Raw genomic sequence first — 20,232 nt, forward strand, 5'->3', positions numbered from 1 at the left:
TTCTCCTCCAAACCTTCTTGTATTGTCTCATATGTGAGCTACTGGGGGACACCTCACTTCCAAACCATAACATCAGCAAATAAAACCAACAAAGATCCCAGCCTCCTTGGAGCTTAAGCTTTAATGGGGAGAAAACAAAATAATAAGTAAATTATATAGTATATTAGAAAGTGCCAAGATCTAAGGAAGTAACCCAAAGTAGAGCACAGTAAGAGGGCAGGAGGGGAGGTCATGAAGGAAATGGTGGGAATAGGAAGGGGGTGGCAGGATTAAATAGTGGGGTTCAAGTAGGCCTTATGGAGCAGGTAACATGTGAGCCAATTTGAATGAAGGAGATGTGAGAGTTGTTAGCACACAGTGGAGCCCACGAGTACATATTGTGGGGACAGAGGAATGAATCTTGTGGGGAAAGATGATAAGCTCTACCTGAGACATGTTGAGTTTGAAACTAGACAGAGCTGCAGGTCTCAGGTCAAGGCCACAGGTTTAAATATTCTGATTCACCCCATTATGAAAGCTCTTGATTCTCTGCCCTTCTCCCAAAGGCTCAGATTATGTTGGAGCTAAAGACTCGTGTGGAAGAATTGAAAATGGAGAATGAGTATCAACTTCGACTAAAGGATATGAACTACTCTGAGAAGATTAAGGAGCTTACAGACAAGTTCCTCCAGGAAATGGAGTCCTTGAAAACCAAAAACCAGGTCTGTTTGAGAGACAGAACCAACAGCCACAAGCCAGAGAAATTTCTACTCAGCTCAACATGGGGCTGGCATGTATTGCCCAAGTTATGCTCAAAGAACATAAAGCACTGTTGATAATGTCAGAAATCATCAGAGTACAGTAAGGCACTAAGTAGAAAAAAGAATATAAAATTCTCTATCACTATGGTAATAGGTAAAATAAAATAGATAATAGTGTAACTATCTCTGGATGTTGGGATGATAGATACTTTATATTTTGCTCTTTATACATTTCCATAGTTTCCAAATTCTCTGCAGTGATAGATAATTCATTACTTTTGTAATCAGGAAAAACTTACTTTAAAACAAAATGAAAAGATAGCAAGAAAAAAGCATAGAAAGAAAGAACTAGCAGAATATTGATTTCTAGATTGTCAGAAAGTTACAGTCTAGGTTACATAATTACATAGTTTTGTTTTTGTTCTACAAAAATTTATCTGATCTTCTCATCCAAAGCCCCCAATCTTTTACTCAAGAAAATTTGTTCTAGTATGTTATCTCTGTGGGTCAGAGAGTTTGTCTGAAAAACCATGGCTGTTGATTTTATTCATTCATTCATTTGTAATTCCATTCAGTTAGTCAACAAACATTTTTCTTTGGTGCCCCACATAAGCTTAGCACAAAGTTAAGTCCTGGGATGGCAGTGTCTCAGCCTGTGAGGATCTGTCCTGCTCTAGTAGAGAAGATACTTTTTAGAAGCTCACAGCTAATCCCAAGGAGTTCATTGAGAGTAAGGTGCAGGCAACAGGGGATTTGAATGAATCTCTACTTTTTCACCCCAAAATTCACTTGACACATATCTGAAACTAAACTCATCACTCACCAACCCATTTATTAGCAAGTATATAGACAGGGAAAGTAGAGAACTTTCAGAGCAGAATATAATGCAAATAAGGAGGAAGTGATAGCGCGTGCGTCATTCCATAGAACAATGGTGCACAATAAGAGCTTGAGAAATGTGTGTGTTTGTGAGCAAAGGAGGGTATCACTTGAAACTATTTCTCATCCTGGTGGTGCCTTTAGCAGATTGCAGAAATCAGAAAATGTCACTTTATGGTTTAGGTTTTAAGAACAGAAAAAGAAAAGCAGGATATAAGTCACCGTGAGCGCATAGAAGACCTCCTAGACAAACAGAACCGGGAGCTGCAAGACCTGGGTGAGCCTACAAGCAGAAGCCATGAGGGCTGAGGGTGGCTGCTTGGCATTGGAAGGAGACAGGTTGAGAAAATGCCAGGAGTCCCCCAGACACAGCAGAAGTACCAGGGAATGTGGCCCTGTCTATGGTCAGGCTACATTCATCCCCCAGAATTCACGGTGGTTTTCACTCCTGTGTATTTACTTCTTCCATAAAACCATGTTAAACACCTACTATAGGGTGGGCATGGTGGTGCACACCTATAATCCCAGCAGCTCAGGAGGCTGAGGCAGGAGGATTGCAAGTTCAAAGCCAGCCTCAGCAACTTAGTGAGGCCCTAAGCACTTCAATGAGACCCTGCCTGTAAATAAAATACAAAATAGATCTGGGGATGTGGCTCAGTAGTCTAGTGTCCCTGAGTTTAATCCCCAGTACCCCCCAAAAAAGCAAAACAAAACACAAAAACACCTACTGCATTGCCGGTAGGAGATATAGACTTGCCTGGGTCCCAGACTCACTACTCACTTGCGGGGTGCTCTAGGGACACCTAACCTGACTGAACCTCAGCTTACTGTTCTGTAAAAATAGGACACTAATACTTATTTTGCATACTCAGGCTAGTCTTCTTGGCCTTGAATCTTCAAACATCCCTCTGCACCTTCCTAGAAACATTTCTGCCTAGGGCAGGAGGGATGGAGTTGGCTGAAGGCATGGAATTTTGGTTCCAGAGATGCTGCTCTGGCTGCATGGAAGGGGCAGGAAAGCACCCAGGGTTGCTGCATGCCCCTGAGGCTGGTCTTCTCACCGACCTTAAATACCTTCCCTCTTGATTCTCTCCAGAATGTTGCAACAACCAAAAGTTGCTTCTAGAATATGAGAAATACCAGGAGTTACAACTCAAGTCCCAAAGGATGCAGGAAGAGTATGAAAAACAGCTCCGAGATAATGATGAGACCAAAAGCCAAGCCCTGGAGGAACTGACTGAATTTTATGAGGCCAAGCTGCAAGAGAAAACCACCCTTCTGGAAGAGGTACTCTCAGGAACTAAGATCTCACTGTGCCTCCCTTTCATAGAGAAAAGGCAGGATGGGTTGGCTTAAGGAGAGCAGTTGTATTTTCACAGCTATTCATTGAGTAGCTACTGTGTGCCCATATGTGCTATACACTGGGAATTCAGTGGTGGGCATGAGAGAAAAGGTTCTATCCTCAAGGAACTTACATCTAATGGAAGAGAAAGTAAGTAATTTAGTAAAAAATATAAAATTACAGCTGTCACAGTTCTATGAAGGAAAAAACAGGACGCCTGGGTGCTGGTGTCAAGACCAGAGGCAAAACAGGATATGGGGATGTTGCTAAATGTGTGGTTGAAGTGATGGAGCCCGAAGCCTGACCTGGATGGAAATATGGGAAACAGGAAGAAAGTGCACATGTCAGGAGACAAATGGCCTCAGTTTCCATTTCTGTAATAACACTCATTTCCCATTTGCCATGACAGGGCTCTGCGACTAGTCTCATCCCAGGCATTCTTAGCACAGAGGCATCCGTGAGCCCCTTCTCCCATGATTGCACTCTCTCCCTCTCTCTCTCTCTGAGCCAGGCCCAGGAGGATGTCAGGCAGCAGCTGCGGGAATTTGAAGAGACCAAGAAGCAGATTGAAGAAGATGAAGACCGAGAAATCCAAGATATCAAAATCAAGTACGAGAAAAAACTTCGGGAAGAGAAGGAATCCAACCTGCGGCTCAAGGGAGAAACAGGCATTATGAGGAAAAAGGTATCAGGCTGTTCTCTGAGAGACTTGGGAATGGGCAAGTGCCGGATTGCAGAAAAAGCTGGGCCAGGTGAATAGAAAGCCCTGGGTGCTGTGCAGAGTTCTCACCTGAATGTCCTCACCTCCAGTGAGCAGGTTAGGAAAGGAGCACTGGCAGGTGCTCCTGCGGGGGCAGACAGACCTTGCCACATCCTCTGAAAAGGCAGCCATCTGGCCTCTCTCCTTTTGGCAGTGATGTTGAGCTCCCCTGTGGCTGATAGACTCTGTTTGGGCTTTCACTTCCAAGTAAGATCAATTAGAAATGGAAATAAAGACTTCTCAGTCTGGAAGTGTCCTGGGCTCTGGTGGCTCCCGTTCAGGCTCCACAGGTGGGAAAAGGAGACAGGTAGAAGAGCTTTGTTTACAAGGTAGAGCAAGTATTTTTAGTTCACTGGTGATCGAGTGAAGGGCTATTCAATTCACAGTTCCCTGTGGAATTGTCACAGTTTCACCAAAACCTTTAGCCTTACAGAAGCCAAGTTCAAAGTGAGCTCCTGCTTCTTCGTATTAGAAATCATACTGCTAGGAAGTCTAGAGGACAGTCTTGGACATGACTAAGATGGCCCATTGGGTAGGGCCAGCATCTGTGAACTTGGTGGGCCACTGATTCAAACATTTTAAGGTCAATGTGATCATGGAAGACCCAGAGTCCATGCAGGGATCAGGAGCCTCTTGTGCAGAAAGAGGCCATCCTCACATACAGGGGATGGACCTGGACATTATTAGACAGATTATTCCATCATCTATTTGGCCTAGGAAATTTCTGAGCCATTTTAATTCTGCAAAAACTCACTCCCCCCAAAGTTTAGAAATGTTGTATACTCAGAGTTTTCAGTTGACAGAAGAGAGGCGGTCCAGCTCACAGTTGGTCAGTGATGGGGAGCTTTTTTCATGGTTTGGAAGGAGTGGAGATGAGCTCCAAGATTTCAGGGGTCTTTGCTGTTGCTATTTGCCTCTGCAGTTCAGCAGCCTGCAGAAGGAGATTGAAGAGCGAACCAACGACATTGAGATGCTGAAGGGAGAGCAGGAGAAGCTGCAGGCAGTCATCAGGTCCCTAGAGAAAGACATTCAAGGCCTCAAACGAGAGATCCAGGAGAGAGATGAGACAATTCAAGACAAGGTGAAGACTGTCTCCTGTCCTACCCAGCCACAGTCCAGAGGGACCCAAGCCATGAGGGCAAGGCTTGGAAAAGAGAGGGCCCCTGGCTTCTTGGAACACATGTATTTAACTTGATCTCTGGGAATAAGAGGTCAGCAAGGTGCCTGTGGTGTACTTGGCACTGTGCTGATTACTGTCAACATGGCACACTCAGTTCTGCCAACAACCCCAGGGTATGAGCAATGCAGTGTTAATGGCTGCTGAGTTCCAAGAGATTGAGTATTCAAGGTCACACAGTGTATACAGGATGGACTTGGGACAGGAACCCAGTCAGCTGACTCCAAGGCCTCTGCCCTCCCAGATCCAGGTATCTCTCTGTGAATATATTACCCACATGGTCCCCCTGGTCAGAGAGGGACTCCCCTGAGCTGAACCTGTACCTCCTGGGTGCCCCAGGAAGCTTGTACCACTTTTAGGGATGCCTTTCTCACAAAGCACTCAGAACACAGACACACATTCTAAGGGCCATACCATCTCAGCATGCAAAATTTAATATCATCCTTCTGAGCAAATCCAGACTCCATGCACTCCTCTCCACATACTCTGCATCTATTGTCTTAACCAGAAATTGTCCTGTGGGCGAACATGGGCTTCAGTGTCAGGCCCAGCATTGCACCTTGGGCAACTTCTCCAAGTCTTCATTTCTTAGACCCCTATCAAGGGGCCTAATAAGGATTGAATGAGATAGAACCTGCAAGCCATTTCTCTGTATGAATGTTTGTGTATGGGTCTGGGCTTTTGGGTGGGAGCCTCAAAGCTCTCTTCAGATTCTCAGACAAGAAAGAGGCCAAAGATCATGTGTGAAATCACCCATAAAGAAAATACCAATGAATGGACTTGGCAGTGTTCCGTAAGACCTGACAGAATTAGGCAACAGGCCAAATTTAGCCCTGGCTAAGTTTGCCAACCCTGGACTACAAGGTAAATTTTGAACTCTTGAACTCCTTGCCTTCCTCCCCATCCCCCCAGCCCCCACTTCTCACTTCCCCTGTGAGCCACCACCAGACACTCCAGCAGGGTATGCCGAGCACCCTCAAAACAGACCACCCCTCCTTGACAGCACTTATCACAGTTTGAGGTTGTGTTTGTTTCCACATCTGCCTTCCTAGCTCTTGTTTTCTCCTGAGGGACAGATTATGCCACACCCATATTTGGCATTCCAATTCTTGGCAAAAGATGTTCATTCAGTAAATGTTTGATAAAATGGGTAGACTCATGTAGAAGCCATGTGACTTTTCTGACTGAGTCTGAAAGACACACAGCCTCCCTTCAGGTATATTTGCTAAATGACAAGTAAGTCTTAAGTTTAGCCAGATGCAAGGGGAGGAACTTTGTACCTGCTGCTACAGAAGCATCAAGGTCACACTGTAGAAGAGCTGCAGTGTGGGAAGGAGATGCAGCTGCCCAAAACCTATACATGAGTGAATGAGTGAGTGCGTGAGTGAGTGAGTGAGTGAGAGTGAGGTTCCTGGCCACAAGTAAATTCTGAACTCTTGAACCCAATATGCAAGCACAGAAGCTAAGGAATCAGTGCTGTGACCTGGTGGGGGAGAGTTGGCCTTTGTATCCCCAGTGAGCAGAGAAGACTGGGCCTCCTCAATCAGGAGAGTCACAGGATTTATACTCCTTGCCCTAAAGCGATTCCACGTGCCAGGGCCTTGTGATCTCTCACTTCTCACTCATCTTACCCCTAGGAGAAACGAATTTATGATCTGAAAAAGAAGAATCAAGAACTAGAGAAGTTCAAGTTTGTGCTTGACTACAAAATAAAAGAACTGAAGAAGCAAATAGAACCTCGAGAGAATGAGATCAAGGAGATGAAGGAACAGATTCAGGAGGTGAGAGCCCTCTGCGACACCCTAGCCTCTCAGACCCTCTCTCTGCCTTCGCTACTCCAAGTTGGCCTCGGGAATGAAAGTAAACTCTCCTTTCTAGTCCCTCTCTGCTCCCTAGGTATGTGCAGCCTCCACTCCACAGACCATGCCACAAGGAAAGCCCTGGCACAACTGAGGGCTCAGTAGTGTGAAAGTAAAATGCTTCAGAATGAAGCTTGCTGTAGGGCTCTGGGATAAGTTGGGGCCCTGCCTACCCTCAGCACACCAGCCCCAGGCCTTCGACCACCAGAGGGCAGTGTATACTCAGCCAACGGCCTCACCACCTGGCACAACCCACCAGTTCAATGTTTCTCAACTGGAAACGGTGGGGCCCAGGCCAGGGCATGGTGTTTGGACTTAATCTGATAAGAAATAAGAAGTCCTCAAAGACTCTTGAGCCAAGAAGGACACAGTTAAGAATATGTTCTATAAAGCAAACAGGATGAAGGTAGAGAGAGGAGAGATTAGAAGCAAGATCAGTTGGACAAGGGTTTCTGAGAGTTCAGTGAGGTATAAGTGTTCCCCTTTGTCCCCTGGACCCCTACACATTACATTCCCTTGTGACATGTATTTACCTCACAGCCTCCCCTCCGGGCGCAGAAAGTAGCTTACAGTGAGGTCTGTGTTTGATCTAAAATTGAATTCTTTATTTTTCTTCCACTTTCCTCTCCAAATTCTTGATTTTAAAACCTCACCCTTTCTCCAGTTTCTTTTTTTCTCAGAAAAATGGTACAGTGAGGGTGCTGGGGATATAGCGCAGTTGGTAGAGTGCTTGTCTCACATGCACAAAAAAAAGAAAATGGTTCTGTGATCTACCCAGTTACTTAAAGTAGAAATTTAGAAGTCTTTCTTAATTCATCCCTTCTCTTAAGCCGATATTCAAACCAACACTAACATCTATCTAATCAATTTTCAAAAGATATTTCAAATCCGTTGTTCCTCCCTGCTGCTATTATCCTCACCCAAGCCTCCACCGTTTCTTATCTGGTCTCTACTCCAGGCTTCAGCCCGGTCTCCAGGGAGTGGTCAGAGCAAAAGTGCCCTAATGAATGGTGTCCTATCCCACCCTGAATATAACATCCAAAGTCCCACAAGCCCTGCACCACCTGGCGTCTCCCTAGCTCTCCAGTGTCATCTCCAGCCTCTGTTTCCTGTTCCATCTACCAGTTTTCTGACAGACCCTACAACAAGCCAAGCTTTTTCCATCCTAAGATCTCTTCAGGGCTGTTCCCTCTGCCTGGAAGGCTCTTACCCCAAATTGTCACGTGACTGGCTTCTTTGCATCTTTCAGGTCTCAGCTTGTATGTCACCTCTTCAAGGGAACCTTCTCTGACCACTCTAGACAAAATAGGATTCTGCTTCCCCCTCCATCTTCTAGTTGGTTGTGCTAAGTAAGGATAATAGGTACAAGTATGTCACCACTGATGACCCTGCTAGAATTGGGTTCTGGTCAGCCCAGTGAAAAGACTCCTTTTCTCTAGGAGGTTCAGTAAAGAAACTAGGTGGGGATTGGTCCAGGGATGGGGGCACAAAGGAATCTAGAGACTGTGGCAGTGACTGTGTCCCTAGCAGCTGTAGGCTGTTCTCTCTGAACTCACCTAACTACAGAGCTGCCTTCTCAGGGCCTCCTACCATTCTGGAATGACTTCAGGGCCTAAAAATTGATTAGTCCTTTTAGTAATAAAACACTTTGGACCAGGTAACTTACAAACAACAGAAATTAATTGCTCACAGTTGTAAAGGCTGAGAAGTTCAAGAACAAGGGGCCAGCAGATTCCATATTGGAAGGGCCTATATCTCATAGTTCCAACTGCTCTGTGCCCTCAAGCAGAAGGGCAAAGGGGGATGGCTGACAGCCTCCCTCAGGCCTCTTCTATAAGGGCACAGAGTCCATTAAGAGAATCAAAAACCCTTGTGACCTAATCACTGCCAAAGGCCCCATCACTTAATACCAATACCTTGGGGGTTAGGTTTCAACATATAAATTCTGGAAGAACACATATATTCAGACCATAGCAGCATCCCAAGAAGATAAGAGAAAGATGGGAGCCCCCTTTCTCCTGGAAGGTCAGTATGCCACAGACCCCTGAAAATCACTGTCCTAATTCTCTCTCCTCATTTGACATATTTGTCACCTGGATTTAAGATCACAGTTTGCTAAAGCTCAGCTAACTTTCCATCCCAGCATACATGGGGGATTATTACTTTCCCAAGCAGTAACAGGGGCCAAGCATGGCATTGATACTCAGCAGGGTATATGCTTGTGTCTTGAGAATGATTTTAATAAGGCCCCTCCTACCTCCTCCCCATGCCAGATGCCACCAGGGCTGATATCTGGGTCTGGTTCCTTCAAGGGGCCTCTGGCCTTGGAACTTTCCTCTGGAGATCAGACTTATTCTGCCCACACACTGCAGATCTCCTGTGAAGTTCCTCTTCTGCAGGAAGGAGGCCTCAACCCTTGGTTCATGTGTATAGCTGAGACCTCTGAATGAACATATAGCCTTCCTTGGTTCAGGTACCACCCCTCATATACACTTTTCCAGCTTTTCACTGTCAACTCCAGGGTCCCTCTCTCCTTCCTAGGGGAAAGGTTTCTGGATCCTTGTTGTTTGGGTTTCCAATTATTAATTTATTCATCTAGTAAGGGTTTCTCAACATCAGCCTATTGATTACCTGTTGTGGGGGCTGTTCTCTGCATTGTAGGGCATTTGGCAGCATCCCTAGTCTCTCCCCACTGGAGGTAGTTGTATCCCCTGCCCAGGGTGTTACAACCCAAAATGTCTCCAGACATTGCCAAGTATCCTGTGGGAGCAGGAGGTGGGGATGCACCCTCTCCCTCCCCCATTACATTGAGAATTACTGAGTATGATGAATAGCATGGAAACGTAGATGGAGTCCTGTTCTCTATAGATGGAAGCCGAGCTAGGAAAAAGATGCTTCTTCCAACTACTAAGCTAGCCTTCTGGCAGTCTAGATAAATACTCAAATTTCACATATTTCATAATTTTTTCTATAAAATAATAATTTGAGGGTTTGCCTTAGGGGAAAAATATAGCAGAGATTTTTAAAATGCTGTCCTGTTATCTCTCTTCCACTCTAACTCAACTTGTCATTGCTGACTTAAGATTGTAGAGAGGCACAGTTGACGATAGGCACTCAGGCATGACTTTTGGGAGCCCTACAAATTGGAGAAACCCCTTTCTCTCTTACATTTTGCCTGGTCAAGGACACTATCATCTCTCACCTGGGCCCCAGCAGCAGCCTCCTGGCTGGTCTCCCTGGACCCAGTTTTGCTCTTTTCACTGGAACCTCTGCATGAGGGCCTCTAAGAAATCAGGCAGCTCATGCCACTCTTGGCAAAACCTTGGCAGCCCCCCCAGAGCTTTCAGATAAAGGCCAAACTTCTCACCATTTGATCCTCTACCTTTGGATCCTGGGTGACCCAGCTCAGGTGACCTTCCCAGCTCCCTCCCCCTCCCCTTCTCCTGCTGCCCCCTCCTGCAGCCACCAGGGACCACTGGTAAAGGTACACCAGGCTGCCGCGCCTCTGGTCCTCTGTGTGTAGGCTGCTCTCTGCCTGCAATTCTCTCTTCCCTTTTGTTCTCTAATATTTACTGTTCCTACGAAAGCCAGCTGAAGCATCCCTTTTCTGGGGGCCACCTGCTCACCTTCTCTGTTTCTCCCATTGCTCCCTCACTTCCCACTTACTTCTCCTATCCCTCTGGTCCTGAGGCTTCTGGAAGACAGGACTCCCTCTTAATCAGTTCTACATCCCTAATCCCACAGCAGCTGGGCGGACCTTTCCAATGGGCACGTTCTTTCTCTAGCTGTGCCGAAACAACCCTTGCTGTCATCCTGTGCAAGGTGGCTCTGCATAGCTTTGCTAACACTCCCTGCTTATCTTATCACTCTTCTTCCGGAAGCAGGTCATTTCACCCTCTCCTTGCACCACCCACATGGCTTCCTTTGCCCTTCACACTGCCATCCATTCACTCAGGTATGTATTGAGTGCCACCTTTATGCCAGGTTATTGTGTCAAAGGGCTATTCTGTCAAAATACAATGTTCCCAGTAACAAAGAAAATATAATTCTAAAAGCATCCCTTTTTATGTCTAGAACATGGATGTGACTCAGTGGGGCCTCTGGTAGCCCACAGAGACAAGAGCCTTGAATCTGAGCAAAGGGCCTGGGATAGACTTGGAGGCTACTCCATCCAGCCGTGAAAAACATCCAATGAGCTGTAGCATTCCCCGCCACTAGGCGTCCCTAGTAACAGGACCACCAAATTTCGGGCGCAAATCAAGTATCACCTTTTGCTTTAGCAGGAATTCAGTTCATTGCAAGCTTACACACGGCCCATCTCATCCTAATGGGAAGTTTCAGTTATCATTCACACATCTTTTTTTTAATATTTATTTTTTTAGGTGTAGTTAGACACAATACCTTTATTTTATTTATTTATTTTTATTTGGTGCTGAGGATCGAACCCAGAGCCTCACACATGCTAGACAAGCGCTCTACCGCTGAGCCATAACCCAGCCCTCATTGACACATCTTTAGTTAATAAAATAAACCAATGTACAGAAAATCTTTCGGAAGCTCCCTAGTGGTTTCTTGATCTTCCTTTGAAGATGGGATACCCCTCAGTTATACTTTTTAAGACCTTTTCAATAGAATGATGAGACAGAGGTTTTGACTTAACCTCCTCTTTCCAGTTTTATGCCTTAGGTTGGGTATACCTCTGAGCCATGCGGGTCCCTCAAACTCTGCTTAGACTAAGCTTTCTGCTTTAGAATGACTGTGGCCCCTGAGGGTGAGGTTCACTCATACAACCACACCAAGCAGCAAAGAGGATGCTTCCCTGGAGAACCTGCCTCGTGTTACATTTGAGACTTCGGTACTTGAGAGTCATGGAGTTAGAAGGAATCTGAGAAAGGGATCAGCAATTAAGGAAAGAGAAGTTGGCCAAGTGGGAAACTTCCCATCAAGCCATAGATATCCATGGCCCTGAATTGCCACATCAGCCAAGGAGGTGGGGGCTTTTAGGATGGTGGGGAGTAAGAAGAAAGGCTTCGTTCCAGAGGATACAGGTGGAAACTGAAAAATAATACCCTGATCTTGGGGCACATATACACTGGAAGACTTCAGTTCTCAAATATATTTGCGAGCTCTCACCTTCTTTTTCTTGGCGCGTTTTCCCCTTGTTCTCTATAGATGGAAGCCGAGCTGGAGCGTTTTCATAAACAGAACACGCAACTGGAACTGAACATCACAGAGCTGTGGCAGAAACTAAGAGCCACCGATCAAGAGATGCGCAAAGAGAAACAGAAGGTGTGAGGATTTTCAGAGTCTGGCACGATTGCACTTGGAATCTGGCACCTGCCTGCAGTGGGCAGCTGGCTTCTCAGGGACAGCCTGCCCATCGCTAAAACACTCTTCCCATTTTAAGTTCTTTATTTGCCCACAGTGCTGCCTGATTTCAGAATTCATCTGAGACGACAAAACAGTGATCAGGGGTAGGAAGACAGTACTGGAGAAACATTCTTAGCTTTTGCCTTGTTTGGCCTGGAGAAGAACATTCTCAGGAGGGCATTTGTAGTCAGTATTTAAGGGTTTTTATGACAAAAAGATTGATGAGGCTAGGAGAACCTCAGAGATCATCTGCACCAGTCTCTTTATCTTATAAATAAGGACAATCAGCCCAAATAATTAGGAGGTTAAGAAATTCATCCAGCACCCATAGCTGTTAGTGCATCCTGAGTCTTCTGGTCCTGGGCCAGGACATAGTTGAACCTTCACCCCCAGCACTAGCCACCTGGTAACATTTGCTGAATCAGATTGAATTTCCATCCTCCACCTCAAGCATTTACTCCACATCAAACATTTACTAGAAGCTGCTGAGCTATAAATATGAGCTGGTTCAGATTCTGCCCTTCACAGGCTGGAGAGGCTAATGGGTGACTTGTGGCATGTGCCTATTGTAATGCAAGGTAAAAAATTATGGAATATAGATAAAGAGCTAGAAGAGTGAAAAGAAAGGAAATACCCTTTCTAGGTCAGGGTCAGGGAAAACATGTATCAGAGAAACATGATTGAAGAGGGGGAACTAGTCCAAATAGGCCGAAGAAGCAGCCCAGTTCTGTGGAGTTATCTCGATACCCTTCCACGTCTCCTTACTGTCAGGAGGGGTAAGCACTAGATGAGCTCATAAGGGGAGCTGCGCAAGCCCTGGCCAGGGACCTGCCAGAGAGTGATGTTACCATCTATCTTGGCTCTAGAGGAATATGAGTAGACACATGGGCCTCCTTTCACCTTTTAAGCCCCATGGTCCTGAAAGGATTCCAGAGCCAATAAAAGAAGCCTTGTGTATGGTCTCTCAAGGATCAAGCACCAGGTCTTGTAGGCTGTTCAGATGCCTGGCCCAGGCAGGTGCACAAAAGTTTCAGTGCTGCCACTAGGCTCTGTAGGTCTCCATGCCTAGTGCATCCCCTGGCAGTCAACTGTAAGTCCCAGAAGAGATGTCTCTTGTCCCTTTCTGTGCCGTTGCCTCTGTCTGCAGCCTCTGCCCATCTACCTGGAGTGTGGCCCACCATGCCCAAAGTAAATGTCTTTAATTGCAGGAGCGGGACTTGGAAGCAGTGGTCAAATGGTTTAAGACAGACCTTCACAACTGTGTGGCATATATCCAGGAGCCCCCGCTGCTGAAGGAGAAGGTCAGAGGTCTGTTTGAGAAGTACGTGCAGCGGGCAGACATGGTAAGCAGCCTCCCCTGCAGCCCTGCCCTGCCCTGTGCTCTGCAGCCTCCCCTCCTTGCTGAGAACCCCCTGGGCTCCATCAGGTGGAGATGGCAGGGCTGAACACAGACCTGCAGCAGGAGTACGCCCGCCAGCGGGAGCACCTGGAGAGGAACCTGGCCACGATCAAGAAGAAGGTGCTCAAGGAGAGCGAGCTGCACCGCACCGACTACGTCCGCATCATGCAGGTACCAGCACCCACCCTTGCCCCCCAGGAGGCCAAGCTGTCGAGATGAGTCCCTCCGAGACCACCATCCTCGGGGCTCCCCAGGCATCCAGAGGACCCACTAGCTTTCCCTACAGCTCCCTTTTGGCTGCTGTCCTTTGTGCACTCAGAACTTGCCCTGTCTGTGACCATGGCCAAGAGCCCACCCAAGAAGCCTTCCTAGGCATCTCTGTGCCCCCTTGTTCACCAGCATCCCTGTTCCTCTTCCTGCCCCATCTCTATCCAAAGCACACCTGTGTCCTGACTCATTCCTCTCACCATCCTGTCCCTCAGGACCTTCATCCACAGTATTTTAGCTCTCCTAAGTCACTCTCTCGGTCTTCTCTCCTCCGTTTCCAACTCTTGTTTCATCTTATTTTGTTTTGCTGCTTTTTATTCTGATGCTCACTCCTGCTAGGACACGCCTGTCTCACCTGCCTCTTCTCACTTTGCTGATGCCATGGGTCTCTACCCTTATCTCTTGGTCCAGAGCAAACCACACCCACCTGAGCTGGCCCCACTCTGACTTAATAAATTCTTCATGCCCAACCTCCAGGATCCTTCACAGGGCTGCTCAGAGAGCCTGGCCCCAATACTGCCACCTCACCTAAGCATGTTGTCAGGACTGCTGGTCAGGAGGCTCCTGCCAGATTTCTGTTTGGTATCAGTATCATCTGAGGCAATTAAGGTGAATTAATATCAAAAGAGAACATCAGAATCACATTTATAAAACACATACCTTCTTATATTTACATTTCTTTAATAGCCTAATTAAAATGCTGGAATGGGAACAGGTTGCAGTTGGATTGAAACTAGAACCTAAGTTGGGTAGTGCACACATAGCTAGGCAGAGCACATTGCAACTCAGGCCAGACCCAGGCATGGCTGGTCTCAGGTCATTTTACAACCAGCCCCACCTCCTCCATCAAACCCTCACTCAACTCTGGGCCACAAAAGCAGTCAGACGCCCAGAAAGGGGAGTAGATCCAGTAGGCAGGACCCTTGGCACCAACAGCCCCACACAGAGCCATTGCAAGGGACCTTAAGTACCCAGAGCACTGAGAGATTCCTGGGCCCTAGAATGTAACAAACTGGGCAGTGGGACCAGAATGACAGAGGAATATTTGTCAGCAGGTGTCATAGCTGAAGTCTCAAGTGCCCTGCCTGTACTGGCACACAGGCCGGAGAGATCCTCTGAAGACTGGGTCCCTTTCTCTATGCCAAGCAAGATGTCCAAAGCAAATGTCAGTCCTAAAAGGAGAGAAGAAAGGAACTGAAGACCACAGGCTGGTCATAGGATGCAGGAGTCCACACTCGGCTGACAGGGCAGGCATCTGTCCTCTTTTCCTCTCCTGTTCCCCCCAAGCCAGGGTGGAGATGGGGAGAAAAGGAGATACAGCAGAGCTCCTATCCAGCCCAGCCCCTCCCATAAGCCCAGTCCCCAGAAGAGTGTCTTCCCAAGCAGCATTGTAAGCCTAGGTGCTTTGCAGTCCTGTGGATCCAGAGAATTGACTCAGATTACAATAGGGAACAAGAAAGGGGCCCTGTGGGCAGGCTCAGAGTTCATTCCCCCTCAACCAGAGAGGCTCCTTGCTGATCACAGTGGGGCTCTGTGTAGGATTCTGTTTGCAAAAAGTTAGGAAGGTTTTTTTTTAAAGGAAAACTTTCGAACTGCTGTTCTGGATGCTAAAAATTGTTTCCTTATTTGATGTTAAAATTGAAGAAGGACTGGGCCAGGGCCAGGCCAGATGGCAGGATTTATGCAAGCAAACCTCAGCTTGGAATCATGTTCCTAGCCAGGATATGGAAGGCAAATGGGCACTGTCACTGTGTAGATCTGAGTTATGCTGCTTCTGCCACTCTTTGGCCAGCAGAACATGGGTAAATTCCTTGACTTCTCCAGGAGATGCCCTCCTTATCTATAAAATGGAGAGGAAAACACTAACCTCCGTGGTTACTATGAGGACTGAACAGGATAACCTTTGTAAAGTACAAGGCACTGGCCTGGGACAGAATAAGTGTATAAAAAATGTCATTTCCCTTCCCTTCTTCTTAACAAAGACTGCATATAGGAACCAAGGTAGAAACCAAGTGGGAGAGCCTAGAAACCCCTCATAACAAGGTCCAGGGTAGCTGCTCCTGGGGGTGGGTGAAGGGACAGCACAACTGATTCCAGACCCCCAGCTGGTGTTCAAGTGCTCCTGCTCCTTTGGCAAGAGTTTGTCAGGATCCTGCTGAAACTGTGTCTGCAGTTGCTGGGTCCCTGGCACCTTAATCCAAAAGGCTGAGGAAAGCTGGGATGGACATGGCATTTGAGAGCTACTCATTAGAAAATAACAAAAAATGAGGCCACTTTCTCATTTGTATATTCAGATAGGAGCTCGGGGCCTCCCTGCTGCATTCTCAGCATACTTGCAGATATGGAAATTAGAGTTGCTATGGAATACAAACATCTAGGACACACATTCATTCAGTTCACATTTGAGAGCCTCGTATACAGCAAGGTTTGTGTTAGCCATGGAAGATTCCAAGATGAATGTGAGGGTGTCCCTACCCTCAAGAAGCTCCTCCCAGGAAACTTGGACCAGGTTCAAGTAATCTCTTCTCCATTTAGTATATCGAAGTGCAGTGGGCTAATGGGGGGAAGCGGAGTGCAGTTATGCCTTGGAGACTCATGGAAGATTTCTGAGGAAAGGTGGCATTTGAGCTAAGCTCAGGGTAGATAGAGGGTAGTCAGGGACCAACTAGGGGAAGAGAGAATAACCTGAGAAAAAGAAAGGAGAGGGTCTTGGGGGGACAGAGGTGGTTGCAGACCCCATGAGTCCACAGACCTCAGTTTGTTGCAAAGTGTTGGGGTAGAGAGAAAGGTCCCATTGAAATGGTAGGTAGTCTACAGTCAGGTTGAAAAGGGCCTTCCACACCATGCCATGATCATGAGATTCATCCTGAGCACATCCATGACCTGAAAGACTTCTTAAGCTGGCAGGGATGTTATCTTTGTTTCGTAAAGATGGACTCCTTTGGCATGGTGGACAGACTGGAGGCACTCCATAGGCAGGTAGAGAAAGAGTCAGGCGGCAGGGAAACTCATTAGGAGATTGCTATTGCATTAAAGGTAAATGAGAGGGCATTTGCCCCTTAGAAAGGGGCAAGTTATGATATCAGAAGGCATTTCAGAGCAGAAATGACAAATAGAAATGTCTTAAACACAGGATATAGGTGAAAAGAAGAGCATAAAAGGAGTCTGAGATGGTTCATTTTGTGCAATTAGACAGATGGAGATGCCACCGACTGTGAGTTCCAGAAAGACACCACCGGATGCCAGGTTTCCAAGTTACTGGAGCAATGAATACATCTGTTGCTTGCTTTTTTTCAAGATAGTTGACTCTGAGCCTGCCAGAAGGTGGTGCTACAGACATTTCTTTCTCTGCCCTGCCCATCAAGGGTGTCTGAAAGAACAGCCAGGGTCATCAGGCTGTTCCAAAGGCCTATGGCAGTTCTGGTCACCCTAGCTAGGTATAGCCCCTTTGTTTAGAAACCTCCATATATATGGACCTTAGCATCCTCTAGCCAAGTTAGTCTCTCTCACATTTCCCAGGCTCAGGTCAGATTTTTCCTGCAGCTGAGTACTTAGATGGGTCTGGAGAACTGTAGGAGTTTATAAAAGCTATCCTGACCAGGGAGCTATCAGAACACAGGGCTCAGAAGCCTGGTGTGTTAATTTTTAATTCACAAAGCTACCAAATGTACACACAGTTGACCTGAGTGTAACCTTTGGACTCCTCAGAACTGTGGCCACCCTTGAAAACATTTTATAAAGAACCCAACCTGAACTCATTGGGGATGTCGTTAGCCATCACATTATGCAAGATATTGGAATGGAGGTAAATGAGTGGTGATGGAGTAGTGTCTGAAGGCAGCAGTCAGGGAGGAACAGGGCACTTTGAAGGCAGACAGGCATCTTCAAACCAATTTCATGTAGATTTGACCTGCAAGACTTTGCTAGTCAAAGTGTGGCCTGCAGACAAGCCATAGCAACATCCCTTGGGAGCTACCATTTATCCTCTGTGTTATTTCTACATCCAAAGCAAGTCCTATAATGCCTACTCTATAAGGTGGTTGTAAGGATGAAATAAGGTAATTATGTAAAATGTTTGATATGTTGTGAGAATCCAATTGACCCTTGCAATTATGATTATTCTTGTTTTTATTCTTAATAGCAAGCTTTTAGTGTTTGTGTTCTGCTTGCTCCCTGTTTGCTCCAGGCCTGGAATACTCTTCTCCAACCTCAGTCTCCCCTGAGAACCTTCCTCACACTGGGTTGGGCCCCTGCTTCTAACTCTGATGGCATCTCTCTGTATTAGAGCCTAGAGGAACCTTCCCTGTTCAGCACATTGACCAGAGCACAGCAAGTTTCAAGAACAACTGGTTAATAGATGACTCGGTTTTGGGATGAAGGAAGGAAGAAAGGGACGAACAAACAAGAGAATCAGTTTTCATTGAGCCATGGGCCTCAATCACACTCTAATGAGGATGGAATCATGCCCTGGAGATGCCCATTTAGGCAAGAAAGGATCATGGAAGTGTCAAAGGCTGGCAGTGGGATCATTAACAACCATACCAAAATATACCAGGAGCCAGAAATCCCAGTCACAGGGTGTAGGTGGTAGAGGGGGGAGGGAGAAACTAGGGCAAGGGCTCCCGTGGGACCACAATAGTCCTACAGGAGAGAGGGACCAAGAGCCAGTTATAATCACAGCAAGGTGAATGCAAGGTGCAGCTCCAGCACAAAATCAGTAGGATTCTGTGATAAAAGGAAATGACCAAGAAAAGGGAATAACTAAAGATGTAACCTGAGAGGGCTCAAAATGGTATCTTGAGGAGCTGGGACTGCAGCTCTGTGGCAGAGTGCTCACCTAGCACATGTGAGGCACTGGGTTTGACCCTTAGCACCACATAAAACTAAACAAAATAAAGGCATGCTATCCATATACAACTACAAAAATTTTTTTTTTAGTGGTACTTTGAGTTTCTGGTCTTCATTCTTTTTTTTTTTTTTTTTTTTATAAATGCATCCACGAATCTTTGGATATTGAGTTACAGTTGGAGTTCTGAGTTGCCTTTATTGGTTAAACCACACCCATGATTTTTTTTTAAAGAGAGAGTGAGAGAGGAGAGAGAGAGAGAATTTTTTTAATATTTATTTTTTTTAGTTCTCAGCGGACACAACATCTTTGTTGGTATGTGGTGCTGAGGATCGAACCCGGGCCGCACGCATGCCAGGCGAGCGCACTACCGCTTGAGCCACATCCCCAGCCCTCTGGTCTTCATTCTGATTGCCATTATTACTTTATTGGATGAAGCAGAAGTGAAGCTAAGCAAAACCAACCAAGAATAGAGAGAGCTCCCAAGCCAGCAAGTTTGCCCGTGACTTTCTTATGGTTCTTCTTTTTAAGACCCTCTCTTCTATTCTAGTCTCCTCTACCTGACCCTTACCCCTTAATTTCTTTATTAGTAAGTATCTTCTCTTATTTCAACCTGGTATGCAGTGCATTCATATTGATTTGCTTATCCATCCCACAAATATTTTTTTAGCACCTCTTACATGCAAGGGCAGGATCCAGGGTTTTAGCAATAAATATATATTAAATCAATCATGTCATGATATAAAGTTAGTATGGGGAAGTTCCAGGGTAGGGGACTATCAGAGAGTTTCACTGGGCAGCATCTGGAAAGTAAATGTAGGCAATTCATCACCAAGGCATGGATTGGTTAGAAGGGTAAAGCATTGCACGGAGAAAATCTGCTGACACAGAAAAATAGACACAAAGCCTGGCCTGGGGAACAACAGGTTTGGCAGTGAGGGTTGGGCATTTCATCCAAGAGCAAGGGAATCTTTTTTAGTGAGAAAAACTGAAAGTAAGTGATATATTGAGCTTCTAAAAGTCTAGATCTATTTTTAAAGGAAGAGTCTCTGGAGGGAAGGAATCTGGGATATCTTCAGCAGTCCCAGCTCTTTCCTGGCTTGAGGGGCCCATACCCTTAGCAGAGAAGGGCTTATCTAGCACAAATCAGTGAGAAGGGTGCCTGAGATCTGCCCAGCCCTGACCCATACTCTCCACTTCTAAGACTGTGCCCCAAGTTCATTCCTGGACAAGGCCCATTTCATGTAGATTTGACCTGCAAGACTTTGCTAGTCAAAGTGTGGCCTGCAGACAAGCCACAGCAACATCCCTTGGAAGCTGGTTAAAAATGCAGACTCTCAGGCCCCACCCAAGACCCACCAAACAGCAGCTTCATTTAACAAGATGCTCAGATGATTTATTCACAGTCCTAGGTGGGGCTCTATGATAGGCAAGCTGAATTCTGAGGCCAGGGGCCCTAGGAACAAAGCAGTGAGTCTCTCTGGACCCGTGGGGCCTCCTCCTTAGTGCCACCTGGGGCCCCTATGCTAAATATGAAATGGAAGGTAGAAGCTTGAGGTGTGGGAAAAGGAGAAGAGACTATCTGGCCCCAGC

General features: G+C 46.4%; 1 protein-coding gene across 7 annotated transcripts in view; it reads left to right on the forward strand.

The window, feature by feature from the left end:
- The window catches only part of Cfap57 (cilia and flagella associated protein 57), a 70,414-nt gene that overhangs the window by 36,042 nt on the left and 14,140 nt on the right, over window positions 1-20,232 (forward strand). For all 7 annotated transcript variants that reach the window (XM_078026077.1, XM_078026078.1, XM_078026080.1 and 4 more), the window contains 9 exons: window positions 546-701; window positions 1,803-1,896; window positions 2,716-2,906; window positions 3,473-3,646; window positions 4,644-4,802; window positions 6,536-6,679; window positions 11,930-12,046; window positions 13,336-13,470; window positions 13,554-13,697. In XM_078026077.1, coding sequence (XP_077882203.1) covers window positions 546-701; window positions 1,803-1,896; window positions 2,716-2,906; window positions 3,473-3,646; window positions 4,644-4,802; window positions 6,536-6,679; window positions 11,930-12,046; window positions 13,336-13,470; window positions 13,554-13,697 — 1,314 coding nt within the window. The remainder of the gene's footprint in view (window positions 1-545; window positions 702-1,802; window positions 1,897-2,715; window positions 2,907-3,472; window positions 3,647-4,643; window positions 4,803-6,535; window positions 6,680-11,929; window positions 12,047-13,335; window positions 13,471-13,553; window positions 13,698-20,232) is intronic.

This window comes from Ictidomys tridecemlineatus, chromosome 11 (genome assembly GCF_052094955.1).
Source record: "Ictidomys tridecemlineatus isolate mIctTri1 chromosome 11, mIctTri1.hap1, whole genome shotgun sequence".
NCBI lineage: Eukaryota > Metazoa > Chordata > Mammalia > Rodentia > Sciuridae > Ictidomys > Ictidomys tridecemlineatus.